Source organism: Gopherus flavomarginatus, chromosome 1, assembly GCF_025201925.1.
Source record: "Gopherus flavomarginatus isolate rGopFla2 chromosome 1, rGopFla2.mat.asm, whole genome shotgun sequence".
Lineage (NCBI taxonomy): Eukaryota > Metazoa > Chordata > Testudines > Testudinidae > Gopherus > Gopherus flavomarginatus.
The window spans coordinates 92,161,809-92,177,527 of NC_066617.1; the positions used below are offsets into that span (position 1 = coordinate 92,161,809).

The 15,719-nt window shown below is 41.0% G+C and overlaps 1 protein-coding gene and 1 long non-coding RNA gene across 3 annotated transcripts in view; one reads left to right on the plus strand and one right to left on the minus strand.

The window, feature by feature from the left end:
- LOC127042744 (uncharacterized) overlaps positions 1-15,719 on the minus strand; it is a 439,524-nt gene that overhangs the window by 356,310 nt on the left and 67,495 nt on the right. The window lies entirely within an intron of this gene.
- UTP20 (UTP20 small subunit processome component) overlaps positions 1-15,719 on the plus strand; it is a 104,612-nt gene that overhangs the window by 15,861 nt on the left and 73,032 nt on the right. For both annotated transcript variants that reach the window (XM_050934046.1, XM_050934056.1), the window contains exons 13-22: positions 114-269; positions 801-889; positions 2,855-2,960; positions 4,601-4,751; positions 4,983-5,045; positions 5,377-5,535; positions 7,337-7,413; positions 8,322-8,401; positions 9,288-9,531; positions 10,540-10,743. In XM_050934046.1, the coding sequence (XP_050790003.1) occupies positions 114-269; positions 801-889; positions 2,855-2,960; positions 4,601-4,751; positions 4,983-5,045; positions 5,377-5,535; positions 7,337-7,413; positions 8,322-8,401; positions 9,288-9,531; positions 10,540-10,743 (1,329 nt within the window). The remainder of the gene's footprint in view (positions 1-113; positions 270-800; positions 890-2,854; positions 2,961-4,600; positions 4,752-4,982; positions 5,046-5,376; positions 5,536-7,336; positions 7,414-8,321; positions 8,402-9,287; positions 9,532-10,539; positions 10,744-15,719) is intronic.

Below are 15,719 nucleotides of genomic sequence, written 5' to 3' on the forward strand. Positions count from 1 at the left end.
GGAAGCTTAGCCTTTTCTTAAAAGGAACCAGCTTAATTTTAAATGTCATAGGAAGAAAGGTTCAACTACTGCTGTTAAACTCGGTTACTCATTAAGCTTGATTTTATTTTTAGATCCAACACAAGACAGAAGATGAGTAAGAGAAATGGAGAAAGGAAACAAATGCTAGTGTTGGATCATATTCTGTCTCTAATCCACTTACCAGAGAATGAAGACGTTATTGATCTTTCACACCCCTGGGCTGCCCTTGTTGTACTTCCACATGTTAGGTGAGGATGCTAACCATTCTGTTACTGTTGTCTTGTGTCTGAATAGTAATGCTACTTAGCTCATGTCTGATGTTTTTCACATATCGCTCTCCATTCAAAGCTTTTGCAAAGGAAAAGGAAAGTATCGTTACCCCCATTGTACAGATGGGGAAACTGAGGCACAGAGCCATGATGCCCATGGTTGCCCAGCAGCTCCGTGACAGAGTTGGTAACAAAATGCAGGTTTCCTGCTTTCCTGTTCCAAAGGTCACATTTGCTGGCATGAAATGGAGCCCTTAGAATTTTGTTGTTTCAGTCCCTAGGAGGAGAGCATGCTCAGTCAGTGCAATGACATTTTGTTGAAGAAAGGCTTAGAACGTAATCATTGGTGATATGATTTAGGTTGTGAAATTGACTTAGCAAAATAGTTTACTAATAATCAATTTGTTTGAAATCTATATTTAATGTAAGAGAAATATGAGAGAGAACCCAATGTTATTGAGTGTCTGACTTTAACAAAGAAATAAACATTTGTACCTTTATTTTTGACAGACCAATAGACAAAGAAAAAATCCTGCTACCAGTTACAAGTTTTATAGAATCTCTCTTCCTGGCTATTGACAGAGGAAGGCTCTGCAAAGGTCAGTTACAGTCATCCCTTGTTCATTAACTTTTTACTGGTACATAAAAAGATGTAACTCTGCAATTATACTAGAGACACAAGACATAACAATGAATAATAACTGCATTGTATCCCGATTTAATAAGCAGCACAATGGAACATGAAAGGCAAGATGGAAAAAATAACATGCAGGAAATAATATACCAAATGCCATCTATAGTAATAATAGAATGGTGAAGTAAATGTCATCATGCCAGGGATACGTAATTGGACAAGAAGCCCATGAAAGTATAGACTCAAAATCTGACTGACCAAGATGTTTAGAAAGATAGAATTTGAGAGAGGGATTGTGAAGAAAAGGAAGAGAGAGTAAAAGAAATGGAAACTAAACCAAGCCAGGTTATCAAAGTCAAGCTTGTAGCAAAAAGATAGTGATACATTTTTACATGTGTTCTTTGACTACATTGTTCACAATCTTTGGCTCCAGGTCTGGAATTTTTCTCACAACATCCTGGGTCTTGACAGTAATTCTAAGACTAAATCGCTTGCCTACATGTACAGCTTCACATATTAACAAATTGGTAGCCCTGTTTATAACCATTGTCCAGAGAAATGTTATGATTTAATTGGAAATATGCATCAAAATTATAACACTGAGGGGCTTAAAAAATTCAGCGTCTTAGAGAAGTATGCAAAAGTATCCAAACTTCCCTTAGTAAAGGGCTTTGAGGTCTATGAATGAAAAGGACTATATGAGAGGTAGGGATTCTTATTGGCTATTAAATCCATTATAATTACTATCAATCTGCATAGAAATGTCCAAAGTAGTATACCACATTCCGCTTTTCTTTTCTAATATTGCTTAGTCTGTGTCAGGAACAGCCTCTATCCTTCCTAACCTCTTTTTTCTATGTGGCATCCAGCTGTTTTAATCTATTGTAATGTAAGGGGATATGTAAAACCTGATTTTGCCATCGGTTTTTGTTTTTGAATGGAGAGCTTCCCATTTATTTCAGTAGGGAATTCTCTACACAGACTAATGGTAAGAAAGAATCCCCAGGTAGGTGGGGAATTAAAGCAAATCAAAATGGGGGAGATTTTCTAAGACATAAGGAGGACTTAAATTCCTCAACTCCCATTCATTTTCAGTGAGAGTTGGGTGTTTAACTGTCCTTTGTGCCATTGTAAGTCTCCCATGATGTCGCTGGCATAGGGACAGTGTCTCTTCTGGAAGGGAAGAAGGAAAGGAGTGAACCCTGTGGCCAATCTAGGAGTGGCATTTGACAGGAACAGCGCTTCCCCGTTCTTGGCTGAGAGGATTTTGGCTGCAGTTTGGTGTTGCTTATGATGGGAGTGGACCTGCGAGAGGTAGCGAAAGTCTCTAACGCTAAAGAAGGGGCGCAGAAAGGAAACTACTTTCAGAGTTATCTTGGTCCCATACATTTTTAATGGGAATTGAGCCTCTGAATCATGTAGATGGGTTTGCAAACCCCACCCTGCATTTCCAAGGTGCAAGGATATGTGGATGCTTGCACAATTATCGTGTCCCCCCTCTGCCCCCGTTTCCTTTCAGTAATGCATTTGACAGCTCTTTCTGGGTTCCCAAGCACCATTTGTTAGGCAAAATTCTGAGACCCACACAGCAGAGTTTAATGTCAGTACTGTGCTCTCCCCGTGTGCCCAGACTTCACATAGACACGAACTGAGCATTCTGCATGCTCAGGGACAGCAGCGTTTCGAGATGGAGATCTGCCATGATGATCAGAGGAGAATTCTACTCTAAAGTTTCATTGTGGGTGGTGATAAATGTTGATGGCTGCAGTTAGCCCACAAATGACATTTGTATTTCTATAGCATGTGAAATAACATTATAATCCTGTACACTTCTGTGGTACCTCTCATTTGAGGATCCCAAAGCGCTTTACAAACAGGAATTCCATTTGAATGAATAACTACAGTTTGTTCCCATTCCCTCTGCCCCTAGGAAGCTTGTTTGTGGCCTGTCAAGCTGTGAGCACGCTACTTAGTTTAGCAGAATCTTCTGAAATTCTCCATTTGTTACCTGTGGAACGTGTGAAGAACTTGGTGACGTAAGTGAACTCTTGACTCTCTGGTGTTCCACTTAATGTAGTGAAGAGATAACTTTGCCTTTATTTAAAGGCTATTAAGCAAAACAAACACACTTGCTTTGTTTGTTTCTTGTTGTCTTACACCAGCATGTTTTTTTCAGGTTTTTAGCCATCTGAGGTAGGGATGTTGTCTGGCACTGCCAGCTTACTGTACTGTATGGCATATGCAGTATAGCCCTATCTCCATAATAACAATCTGCTCCTTTGAATTGTGTGAAAGCTACTGATTAACTTTTGTTGCTGTTGAATGTGTGAATGCAACAATGCTGGTTTTATCTTATGGGATTGCAGCCAGGAATCTTGGATTTTGTTTTACTTACAAAAAAAAAAAAAGTAAAGTGAAAATAGTCTCGGCTAAACATAAATATCACATTTTAATTCTTGTTGTGGTCTAGAAGATTCTCCTACAGTATTAGGAGGATTCCATTCCTCCATTAGATATTGATTTTAGACATTATTTTATACTCTCCTGCAGTAAGAGGGAGCACCTCGCTTTTAATCTCCGCATTTTAATAAACACTTATGAAAACTGACTACTCCATTAACCCTTTTCAACTAATAATTAACATATATAATAACTAGGGGCCTACCAAACTCACAGTCCATTTTGATCAATTTTATGGTCATAGGGTTTTAAAAATATTGAATTTCATGATTTCAGATATTTAAATCTGAAATTTCACAGTGTTGTAATTGTAGGGGTCCTGACCCAAAAAGGAGTTGATGCGAGGAGGTGCCCAAAGTTATTGTAGAGGGGGTTGCAGTACTGCTACCCTTAATTTTGTGCAGTTGCTGTCGGCAGCGCTGCCTTCAGAGCTGGGCAGCTGCAGAGCGGCTGCTGTTGGCTGGGAGAAGGCAGAGCTGTCGCCAGCAGCAGCGCAGAAGTAAGGGTGGCATGGTAAGATATTGCCATCCTTATTTCTACACTGCTGCTGATGGGGAGCTGCCTTCAGAGCTGGGCGCCTAGCCAACAGCCGCCACTCTCCAGCTGCCCAGCTCTAGAAGGCAGTGCAGAAGTAAGGGTGACAATACTGTGATCCCCCTAAAATAACTTGTGCAAGCCCCCCCCCCCCCCCCCCCGCAACTCCCTTTTGGGTCAAGACCCCCAATCTGAGAAATGCTGGTCTCCCCCGTGAAGTCTGTATGGCCATGAATTCCGTAGGGCCCTAATAACTGAACAATTACAGAAAGTGTTTGAGATCTGTATGATCTCCCAACATAGTTCTTCCAGTCCAGCCAGAGAAAACAAATTAGGACTTGCAGCATTACTACTTATATGGGCCCCCATCACCACTGTATCTGAGTGCTTGACAATCATTAATGGATTTTATCCTCACAGCACCCCTGTACAGGTCCCTGCTCATTCAGGGTCTCTGCATGCACACGCTTAATCTTCCAGCCACAGAGCTGCAGGTCCAGTTACAGGCAGAGGGGGAAATGAAAGACCTTCACATGTCTCATTTTGCCCTGCGTAAGTTAGACCGTACTGGTGTGTAATGTGCTAGCAGAATCCTGATTTGGGGGAAGAGGGTTCCCCCATATGATATTTTTTTTTAATCGTGGTTCACCTTGTACAATAGTAAACAAATATTTTGTTTCAGCGTCTTTCCTTCAGACCCATCGGCCTTGCTACTGGCTGATCTCTATTATACGAGATTGGCTCTGTGTGGTTGCCAGGATCCTCTTTCCCATGAGAACTTAATGGATTTGTTTGATAAACTGAAGACAAACATTTCCTCCAGCATCTCCAAGGTAATCTTCTTTTCTAACAGATTCCAATATGTGCAAGATGATTTGTGTTTTAATGGAAAAATTAATTCTTAATTAGCAGCATTTGAAATAAGCTGTATAAGGAAGGCCTAAAGGTGAAATGTGCAATTATGTGCAAGAATGAATGCCCCTCATGTCTTTAAAATTGTGCCATTTTCAATGGCCTTTCACCGTTTGCAGTATGTCTCTAAAACATGCTTTCACTTTTAATAGGTCCGACTCTTGACAGTAAGGATTTTAAGTCATTTTGAGTCTCAGCTTCCTACATCAACCAAGGTAGTATTACAATTGCTGCTTTAACATTTCAAAACCATGGGGGTGTTGTTTTTAATATAAGCAGTTTTCTTGACACTGACTTTATTTGCCAGTTACACATGCTAGTCTCTGTTCTTTAGCTAAAGTGGGCTCCCTGTATGCTCGTTTGGCTTTTCAGACTGTAACTTTATGGGCCCGATCCTTAACCGGTGGAAATCTCTGTAGCTCCATCAGGTTCAGTGGAGCTGTGACAGTTTACAGCAGCTGAGGCTCTGCCTTTAAATAGTGAATTATGACAAAACAATTGTCTAGAGGAATCTTCTAACAAAAGGCATTTCACTGGTTTGTTCAGGATGATGGAACAGGAGAGCTTCAATCCGTGTTTGCCATATTACTTCAAGCTGAACTTGTGCCAGCCACTGTGAATGATTATAGAGAAAAACTTATTCATTTAAGAAAACTGAGGCATGATATGGTGCAGTCTGCAGTACCAGATGGACCTTTACATGAGGTGAGAAGTTACTGCTGAAAGGTACAATGGATTGTTTCCTTTTTATAAGGCAAGAGAATTTTGCATTTTACTTCATCAGAAATTTTTTCAGTGACTTGTGAAGGCTTCAGTAAATGCAGGCTGGAAAGAAACTAATCATGAGTGAGTTAGGAGCTCAACTTTCCTCAGTAGTCACTGAGACTTTGCTGCTCCTGACTCCCTTTAGTTTGCAGCACCAGAGCTCAAAGACATGGGGCTTTCCCCTGAAGATTAATGGTGAGCAAGGTGGAAAGACATCAGCATCTCTAACAAACACCTCATCAAGCACCCAACCAAAGAACTATGCGGGTTTTCGCTCCCATGGAAAATATGGTTCACTTTAAATCACATCCGCACATTGCATGGTATTACGCACCTGCCTTCTCCATAGATGGGGACATACAAACTTCTGTCAGTATAACTACATCGCTCTGCTGTGGAAAATCCACACCCCTGAGTGATATAGTTATACTGACATGACCCCCAGTGTAGACAGTGCTGTGTTGATGGGAGAAACCCTCCTGTCACCATAGCTACCACCTCTTGCGAGTTGGAGAAGCTCTCCCATCGGCATAGGTAGCATATTCATTACGATCTGCAGCGCTGTAAGTGTAGACAAGCCCTCAGACACAGTCCTGTTTCTGGCTGCCAAAAACAGACGTCAAACTATAGAACTGTGCCCAAAACCACCATATTCCAATGGTATCTCTGCTAACCACTCCACATCACTGGAAGCAATCAATTGAATTGCCAGTCTAGGCTTGGACATCTGACATTGCTGTTTTTAAGCCGCACAAAAGAAGACAACAACTTGAGTGCTTTTGAACGTCCCACCTGAGCAGTGGTCTCTCTAGCCCGGTATCCTTTCTCTGCCAATGGCCAGTGCTCGATGCTTCAGAGGAAAGTGTAAGGTGCCAAAATGCATTTAAATGTGCCCGTTTGCACTAAGTTGGGAAATACCATTGGCTCCAGTTGGTGATCAACGTGTCTTGTTGTTGGGTGTTTTTATCCTGAACTGACCAAACTATATTTGCCTCAATATCTAGCAGGGGCAGAAACCGAAAAAAAGTGATGGTATTTCGATAAACGTTCTAAACACTCCTGTAAAGAGTAGTGAGAGGAAAGCAGGTGGAAGTGATGTGAAGGGCTGGGGTGAGCTGTTAGCAATTTACCCCCTGACCTGGCAACAAACTCTGTCGTTGGACCTCAGTGGAGCTCTGCATGGGCTCAGGGGTCTGCCTTCTTGGAGCTCATTGCAGGATTGAGGCCTTATAGATTGCAGGGACATCCCTCTATAACTGCTGAATCTGACCATGCTGCTGAGCTGCTGTGGGCTTCACACTGTCAAGGCTGCTTCGATCGGGATTTTTCCTGTACTAGCTAAATATTAACTTATTACTACTGATACTTAAGGGCTTTTATAATGTGCCTTCTTGAGTTGTAAACTCCTTGGGGCAGGGATTGTGTGTGGTCTATATGTCATGTAGCTCAGTGAGGAGCTGAATCCTGATGGGGCCCTGGGTCTAATGCAACATAAGCTCTTCAGGGCAGGGAATACTCTCCTTGTTTCTATGTTTGTATAGAGCCTAGCACGATGTGGCATTGGCACTACCAAAGTACAAATAATAATCGAAATGTCTTAATTATGGGTGTTGATTCTGAGAGATTTTAACTTGACTTTATTGCTTTTTCTTGCAGTTTATCAATCAGTGAAGCTGTTTTTATACTTGCTTTGAATATCATTGTTAGCTTTTTAAAACAGTTTTCTTGTGTGTCACTGTAGGTGCCTCTTCGGTATTTACTGGGAATGCTCTATATTAACTTCTGCCTTCTCTGGGATCCTATTATTGAGCTCATAGCGTAAGTATGTGCTAGTGCATGGTGAGAGCCTCAGTTGTGTTGTTGCAACTGCCCCTGGGCTTTTAAAAAAGCTAAATAAAAATGTGTCGCATCCCTAAAAATAAATGTAAATATGCACAAGCATGATGTACATTTACATGAGTTACCACAGAAATGCCTCTGATCTGTCAGGTAGATCTTGCTCTTTGTAGACTGTTACTTTTTAGCTTGTTTTTGTGATGCACAAATATTAAAGACAACTCATAGGCAAAAGTATTGTTAAATTACATCTAAGGTTGGGACATGAAGGTAACAGACTCGAATCCAAGATAGCCAACTGCTGATCTCTCACTATTATGACCATCATATGATAGGTGTTATATAAATAATGAATCAGTCCGTCTCTTCTTCCTCCCCTCACTAAGGGCCTGGTGCAAAACCTACTGAAGTCAATGGAAGAGCTTCCGTTGATTTGAATGGTCACTGGATTGAACCCTAAATTTGGAATGTCAGCTTTCAGAGTGCATTGCCTGGCTTGTGACCACTTAGTTTTTTCTCTGTACATTCTGTGATAGAATGTGTCATTTTCCCCATCAGAGAAGTGAAATCATGAAAATGTTAAACTACATCTTCAGTCGGTGAATCCTCGCTGACTCTTTGTGTTGGTTTTAAGTGCTATGTGATTGCATAGGCAATATTGAAAGACTTGAAAACATCCGTACCAAAGGGTCCCTTTGTATTCACAAGCTATAACCAGGCTATTCTGGGATCTTCAGATGAAGGCAAAGAAATATTATAGCTGCACACAGAAAATGTCTTGCCTACATGCTGAGTGGGGCTGGACACCAAGTCTTTGAACATACTAGCAGTATAGCCAGCTAATATCACCATGTATCTTTTTACTTAATTACTGTCTTGTTTATTGTTAGATCTCATGCAAACGAAATGGAGAATAAACAGTTCTGGAAAGTCTATTACGAGCACTTGGAGAAAGCGGCTGTCTATGCTGGTAATTCATGTTTTGTAGATGTTTAGACACTAACTTAGCTATGGTCCAGATGGTTCATGAACAGGGCTCTGGCTTTATGCTCTGGTGTGCGCCATACTGGCAAAAGGGGAAAAATCAGGACATAAGTTTTCCTCCTCCCCTTCTGGCCTTATTTCCCGAGGGAGAGAGTGGAGATCTGTCAGAATTGTTGCCTCCCCGTGGTTTGAACATTGGCCTGCTAAATCCAGAGTTGTGAGTTCAGCCCTTGAGAGGGCCACTTAGGGATCTGGGGCAAAATCAGTACTTGGTCCTGCTAATGACCTTTGAGGGTCCCTTCCGGTTCTAGGAGATAGGTATAGCTCCATATAATATTATTATTTATTTATTCTTATTTATTGTTATTTCTATTTGTGACGAGGTAGATAGGGGCAATCCATGGGTTGTAGAGTCCTCCTAGCATGTGAGGCACCAGGCAGTACTTTCTTTGTGCCTAGACTGGCTCTCCCCATGATGATGAGGGACAGTAGAAGTCTGTGAGGATTTTCAGTAATGTCGAGAATCTTCTTCGCCCCCCTGTTCAACATGGAATCAGTAGAATTTCTGCCAAATGTATCTCTTTTCCTTGACCCTGCTCTTGAATGTGAATACTGGATTCACTGAATGTCACAAGGACAGCCATTTATTGGGGCTATGTGTGCTTAAAGTTAAGCTCCTTGCTGAAGTTCTGACACCCCAGGGTACCTTCTAACCTGTGTTGCAGTCAGATCAATATTAAGCAGAATTTGCTAGATAGATGGCAAACATTAATGTAAACAGTTGCTGTTATTTATCCCACCGCCAGCAATTACTGAATAACTCTTTGAAGTTTTCTTGCAGTAATGAGGACCGTGGTTTGTTTCCTATATAGAGAGGGAACTGCAAAACGAGCTGAGTGAAGAGCAGGCAGGCACTGCGGATACAGAGAGTGAGAAGATCCGAGAAGGAGACGTGGGAATCCTGTATCTCGAGCAGCTGAGGTTTAGAACGGATTGTAGTGAGCGAACAGATTACTCAAACTTCCGGTTTCTGCTTTGGAAGGCGTTGGCCAAGTTTCCAGACAGAGTGGAGCCCAGGTCAAGGGAGCTTTCCCCACTTCTCTTTAGATTCATTAGGTAAGTATCATGTTCAGTGATGACACATGTTGCTTGGAAATGTCATAAATGAAGGCAGAGTTCCTAGGGTCCCTATAAGACAACTGATGAGTGATTTGTTTTTTTTAATGGATTTTGTTTTCTGAGTCCTCTGAATCTATAGAGTGATATGATTTTGTATTGACGTTGATCCTTCCTTTCTGTTAAACAAGGCTCATGTTACAGAGAGTGGAAAAAATAAAAGCAACCTGAAATGTAAGCTGTCAATTGGCGGCTGTGTTGAACCCCAGTGTAATAATGAGTTCTGGTGACACAGCCTCGCTACTGCTAGGGAGGGTGTAGCTTCGATGGAAGTGAAGTGTTTTGGAAATAGACTTGAAGATGAGGCTCCTCCTTGTCTCCCTTGTTTGTAAAATGAAAGCATGTAATTTTATTCAGACAGAGATAGGAAAATACCTTTAGTGTATCTAGGGCCTGATTCAGTGCCCACTAAAATCAGTGGGAGTCTTTCTGTTCACTCCAGCAGGCTGTGAATTAGGCCCTCGCTCCATTTCCCCTGCCAGCTCTTGACTCTTCTTTACAGTGTATTTCCTACAGTGCTTTGTCTGCGTTTAATGGTTTTCAGGTGAGAGGGCTTCCACTATGTAATACATCATCGATTCCCACACTTCCTAACTCACATTTTCACACATCCCTGCCAACTTTTAAAAAAAATTCTCCCATTCTACTTAGATTCACGTTCTCTTCTTTTTCTTCACCACATTTTTCTGATCTTAGTCCTTTACTTTTTTCCTTTTGTTGTCTTTTCCCTTTACATTTGCTCACTTCCTTTAATATCTCTGCCATTCACAATAGAAGAAATGCCCATTTGCATGCTGAAATTAACCCCTTTTGGGGATCTTGAACTGTACACTGTCATGATGCACAACTCTGTGGATAATTGGAACTTCCAGTTGTGAACAGCTTCAACTAAACCTCACCCCAGCAGATACTGTTCTATTGATTGATTTTGATTTATTTTTAATATAGCAATGAGTATTACCAAGCAGATTCTCTCGTGGCTCCAACCCAGAATCTTAGAAAGAAAAACAGAGGTGCAGTAGAAGAGGAAGAAAAACCCACCGAAGAGATGCACCATGCTACCCAGGAGGTGGAAAAAGAGGAAGAGGAGGGAATGGCAGAACCAGTGGTTGAAGAGCAGCGAAAAAAGAAAACAAGAAGAGCTGCAGCAAAGTGAGTTTTGCTTTGTTTGATTGGGCAGGGAGCAAGTGAAATGCAAATGTTAATCATTTGGTGTTTTAAAGGGTTTCGTAGGAATGGGGTGACTCACTTGGTTATGATCACTGGGCTTATGTGCATCCCTTTCCCCTTCCTTCATCTCTTTCAGTCTTTCATAAGCTCTTTGGAGGATGGGATCCTGTCCCCATGCAACACCTAGCACTAGTGGGAGGGGCACTACCATAAGATGGGTAATAGGCCATAGCTTTGCATAATTTGAAGCAAAAATGGTGCAGGGTCTAGGAATCCCAATTTTGGTTGGATATATTCCTGGAGGTTTCATCACTAATCTTTAATTCCTGGAGACTCGGGACAAACCTGTGGGAGTTGGCAACCCTAGCAGGATTCCAAAGTTAGTGTTTGCGGGGGAAATAACTGTTGCCTCTGTGTGTGTCTACTTTTCTTTTAAAGTCAATGGGAGCTGATGGGCATTGCAAATCATGGTAGACACCCAGTTACGGATTTCAGAGTCTAGCTTTAGACACCCATTTTTGAAAATCTTGGCCCTGATGTCCTTGTTCTGGACAGGTTTTTTGGTCTTTCTTACTATAAATATATGCTATTGTGATGCCATTGTTCAACTGTATCAAGTTATTTTGTGAGTAAATTGTCTATGGCTTGTGTCTTAAAACACAGTTTTGAAACTTCTTGATTATGGCCTTTTTACCCTGCTGTCAAATTCACATTTTAGGTGATTCAAATGAACTATTTTTGCCTGTTTGAGAGTGACATTTGTAGCAACAAAGAACTTTAAAAATGTCTTCTTGCACATTAAGATGCAATGAATTCTAGTCTATATTCTGGTTTAGTTGTAGGTGTTTTATAAGTTCTATTATTTTGTTCTGTTCCCTGAGCTGAGTGGTTCAGATCTGTGAATTAGTAACAATTACAAAAAATCAGATTGTCACCAGATTTGAATTTCTTCTTCAAAATGTGCTTGTTTCCTAGATGGAAACTTTTAAATGCTGGTAGTAATAACCAAGGTGTAGAAGGTTTACTGGCTAGTTGTTAATGAATTCTTTAGTGAACGCTTTTCCTCTTGACCCTGGACTCCTCGTTATACTGTCAGATTTGCACCCCTGTAGTTTAGGCTCTCACAAAACGTATATTACAAACTCCTCCTTGAAAATGATGAAAAAATAAGAGCTCGGCGTGATGTGAGAGACTAGTGTGTGCCTGGTAACACGTATTGTGCACAACTGCATCATTAGTCATCATTCAGCAGAGACCATAGTACAGTACTGGCTGTGGAGGGTATGTAATGGTCTCAGCACCTCCCTTTGCTGGGGTTAGACAGGGTGGAGGAAATTCGAATCACGTGGCAGATTCAGTAGAAGTTTTTTGGTGTGAACCTCTGCAGGGAGCTGTTGAATCAGTGTAGACTCTTGCTGTCCTGCACGTGTATCTTTTTGACCAGTCCTGATCATTTTTGGCATGGGTTGAATTTCCCTTTTCCACCAACTTCTCCCTTACCTAGCAAGTGGAGATGTGGGCTGTTCTTGGTGATACAGTCTCATCCACAGGTCCGTTTATCCCTACCACTCTTCGCAGTGGTATACAATCAAATCCTTCCCACTGCCATTTGAGCCGGTTTGTAAATGTAGCCCTACATACTGACGTGCAGAAACTCAGAATCTTGGTGGCCTTTCATCCTGTCTGTTGGTAATAACACAGGATGGTGTATCTGTTTCATTGTAAAAGCGTGTTTGTTTTTGTTTCAGGCAGCTAATAGCCCATTTGCAAGTTTTCTCCAAGTTTTCAAATCCACAGTGCACTGTATCTGGAATCAAAGTTAAATGAGTTGTACAATCAGGGTAATAATACTATAACATTTTGTTTTGCTTATAAACAAATGTATTCCTGTCTTACCTGAACACCAAGCCAAAGGGTCCTTCTTTGTAAAAGAATGACTGTTGCAGTGCAGTGTACAGCAGTTGTGTCTTAAAGGGACCATCACATGAATAGCACCATCTGAAAATTTTGCAACTGTGTTAGAAGTGACTCCTAACATTACCATAACTCAGCAGTTCTGACCTTTTCTGTATCGTAGCCCCATGGTACAAGGAAGTTTCGGGATCCCTTTCCATCTAGCCGTGACCATCAGTCTAAGCCCTCATCTACACCTAAATTTCAGATTAGACCTAGCAATTTCGCTCAGGGGTGTGAGACATTCACACTCTTCGAGTGCTGTAGTTAAGCCAGCCTCACTGCCTCTAGGGGAGGTGGATTACTGCATTAACAGGAAAATCTCTCCCATCGTCAGTGGGTGCTACAGTGGCACAGCTGTGCCGCGGTAGTGCCGGTAGTGTACACATGCCCTGAGAAACTATACCAGATAGCTGAGAGAGATTGGAGAGAAAAAATGCCTTTCTCTTTATTTTTCTGTGTCTTCACTATTGGTTGTTGATGGTGTCAGTCCTTCCCTAGGGTCTGCATAGGGGTTTACCCATAACAGCAGGCTGCAAAGGCTGAAAACTGAATGTAAACAGGCCTCAAACGGTAGCCGGACGTGTGAAGAGAGAGAAAAGAGAGGGAGCATGTGTGGCTTGTCTCTCCCTAAAAGTCCCCTTCTAAACATAAATGGGGAAAAAGAGAAAAAGTAATTTTTAAGGGAAATTATAAATCCAGCATATGCTATTTAAAGGGTGTTCCTTCCGGAAACCGGACTGAGTTTATCAACTTGAATTTTGTGGAAATAAGTCCCTGTAAAAGTGTTCTGCAAAAGGAATCACCAAAATCTTGTTTCTAACACACGTGTTGAATGATCATCCATGAGACATGAACTTAACTTGGATCTTTCAAGATCATTCACGCATCCTTTCGCATATACTAGCTAACCATCCATTCTGTATTACTGCGTTAGCTCCCCAGTGTTCAGCCTGTCTCAGATCACCAGCTTCTGCTCTAATGGAATGCTTCAGCATTCATTGTACTCCTGTAAACCTCTGCACTTTGCTTAGGAGAAGAGCTGCTCTCTGTGGGTTCGATTGCTTGTCTGTGATTTTTTTTAGGAAAATATTGACCAGATTTGGTATATTTTAAAAACATTTTATTTAACCAACATTTTAAAGAGTGCAGAACAACCCAGTATGGCAAAACAGGCATTTATCTGGTCTGCTATTTGTTAGCTCCATGCTGTAGCACAACTGCTGGATTGTACTATGCCTTCAGAATGCTGGGGTGTTTACAACAGATCACAGTGCTGTTTACCATGAAACTGAAAGAACTAGGTGGGGGAAAGGTGAGGTTTTTGGTAATGTTCCGTATTCCTCTTCGCATGGCCGCTGGGGCATTCACCCCTTAATGCTATTGTTGATGGGGTTCTTATTATTCCCCTTGTATTTCTCTTTGAACAAATCTAATGTTCTATGGCGTTTTCGTAACTGGATGTATGTGGCGCAAACATTGTGGAATGGTTTGGCTGATCTATTATTTTACTTAGTGTGACACAAATACAATGCTGGTCACAAAGTGATCTTACAAAAGACACTCTGTAAAAATAACATGTTTAAAACACAAGTTGATGATTGCGTTGTTTAATTGCTGTACCCATCAAATGGGCATTGGACAATTTGTGTAGTGGGGATGCTGAGAGCCATTGAACCAAACTGTAAACCCTGGATCTGGTGGAAACCGCTTCAAGTCCGAGGGTGCGGTAGCAGCCCAGCACCTCTAGTTCCAGCAGCTTATGCCATCATTTACATCAATGATGTCCTGGATTTTTGTTTTTCTTTTTAGGATAAGTAACTATTGTGTTTCTGTAATTATCTCTCTTGGATGAATAGTGGTAGGAAATATTTGCTGCTTGGTGTCTTTTAAATGACTGTTCTAAATGAAATTCTCTTTATATTGTGGATCCCTTTAGTTAGATAGTTACTTCCCCTTCCCCCATTTAAGGGGCTGAATTCTCTCTTGAGCAAATCATCTTGATATAGTGGTATAAGGAGAAGTGTATGTATTATTTGGGCTTTCTCCTATTTTCTTTTCTTGTAAAATGTTACCTTCAGCTGTTGTCCCCATCAAGACCAGAATGTGCAAAAAGTAGCCCTTGACTGCATCATGACTTACAAGCATCCGCACCTACTGCATACAAGTAAGAGCGTTAAAATTCTTCCAGCACAGATCAATGATGAGGTACACATCAAACTATATTTATGATATTTGGCATCATCTGCTTGTAAGAGAAAATAGCCACAACTTTCTGAACCCAGAAAATTAAATTCCTATTCCAAATCTGATTTGGAAACAGACAGAATTAAAAAAAGCTTCTATTTATATTTAAATTAAAATCGAAAAGCTTTTAGACTATAAAGAGAAAAGAGGTTGTCACTTACATGCCATTGTCCTGAGATCTAGATACAGTCACAGAAGGTAACTTGGGCTAGTCTTGTAAAGCAGATATCTGAGAAAGGAATTTACTGTTTTGTTTTTAGAGAAGGCAGAGGAGTGCAGCAGGGTCATTTTCATTCAGAAGATAAAAGATTTCAGTTTTTCCATATCAGATTTGAACTCTTCTCAAAACAAAACAAACCTTTTTCCTCACCCAGACCCACCATGGTATGTAGTGGGTCAATTGTGTTCGTTTCAGTAAAGGATTTTTGTAGTTCTTTTTACCATTAGGCAAACTGTCAGCACAGTACACTATTGCACCTACTTGGATAGCCTTTACAGAATCCTGTATGAAAGTAGCGGTCTATGTATGAATTTGAGCTATTGATTACTTACCCTTTAAAAGGGTAAGGATGTGATCCTTTAATAATTGCATAGAGATTTTTTTTATTTTTTTTTAAATAACTGTGTTTTAATAACTTGCAGGGAGAACTTGCAAAGTTTACTGGAAGATAAGATTTTAAAGACGAAATAGTTATTTCAGCATAGCCGAAGAAAACACTATAGTTAAATGCAACACCGACCAGATCTTGTTCCTGTTC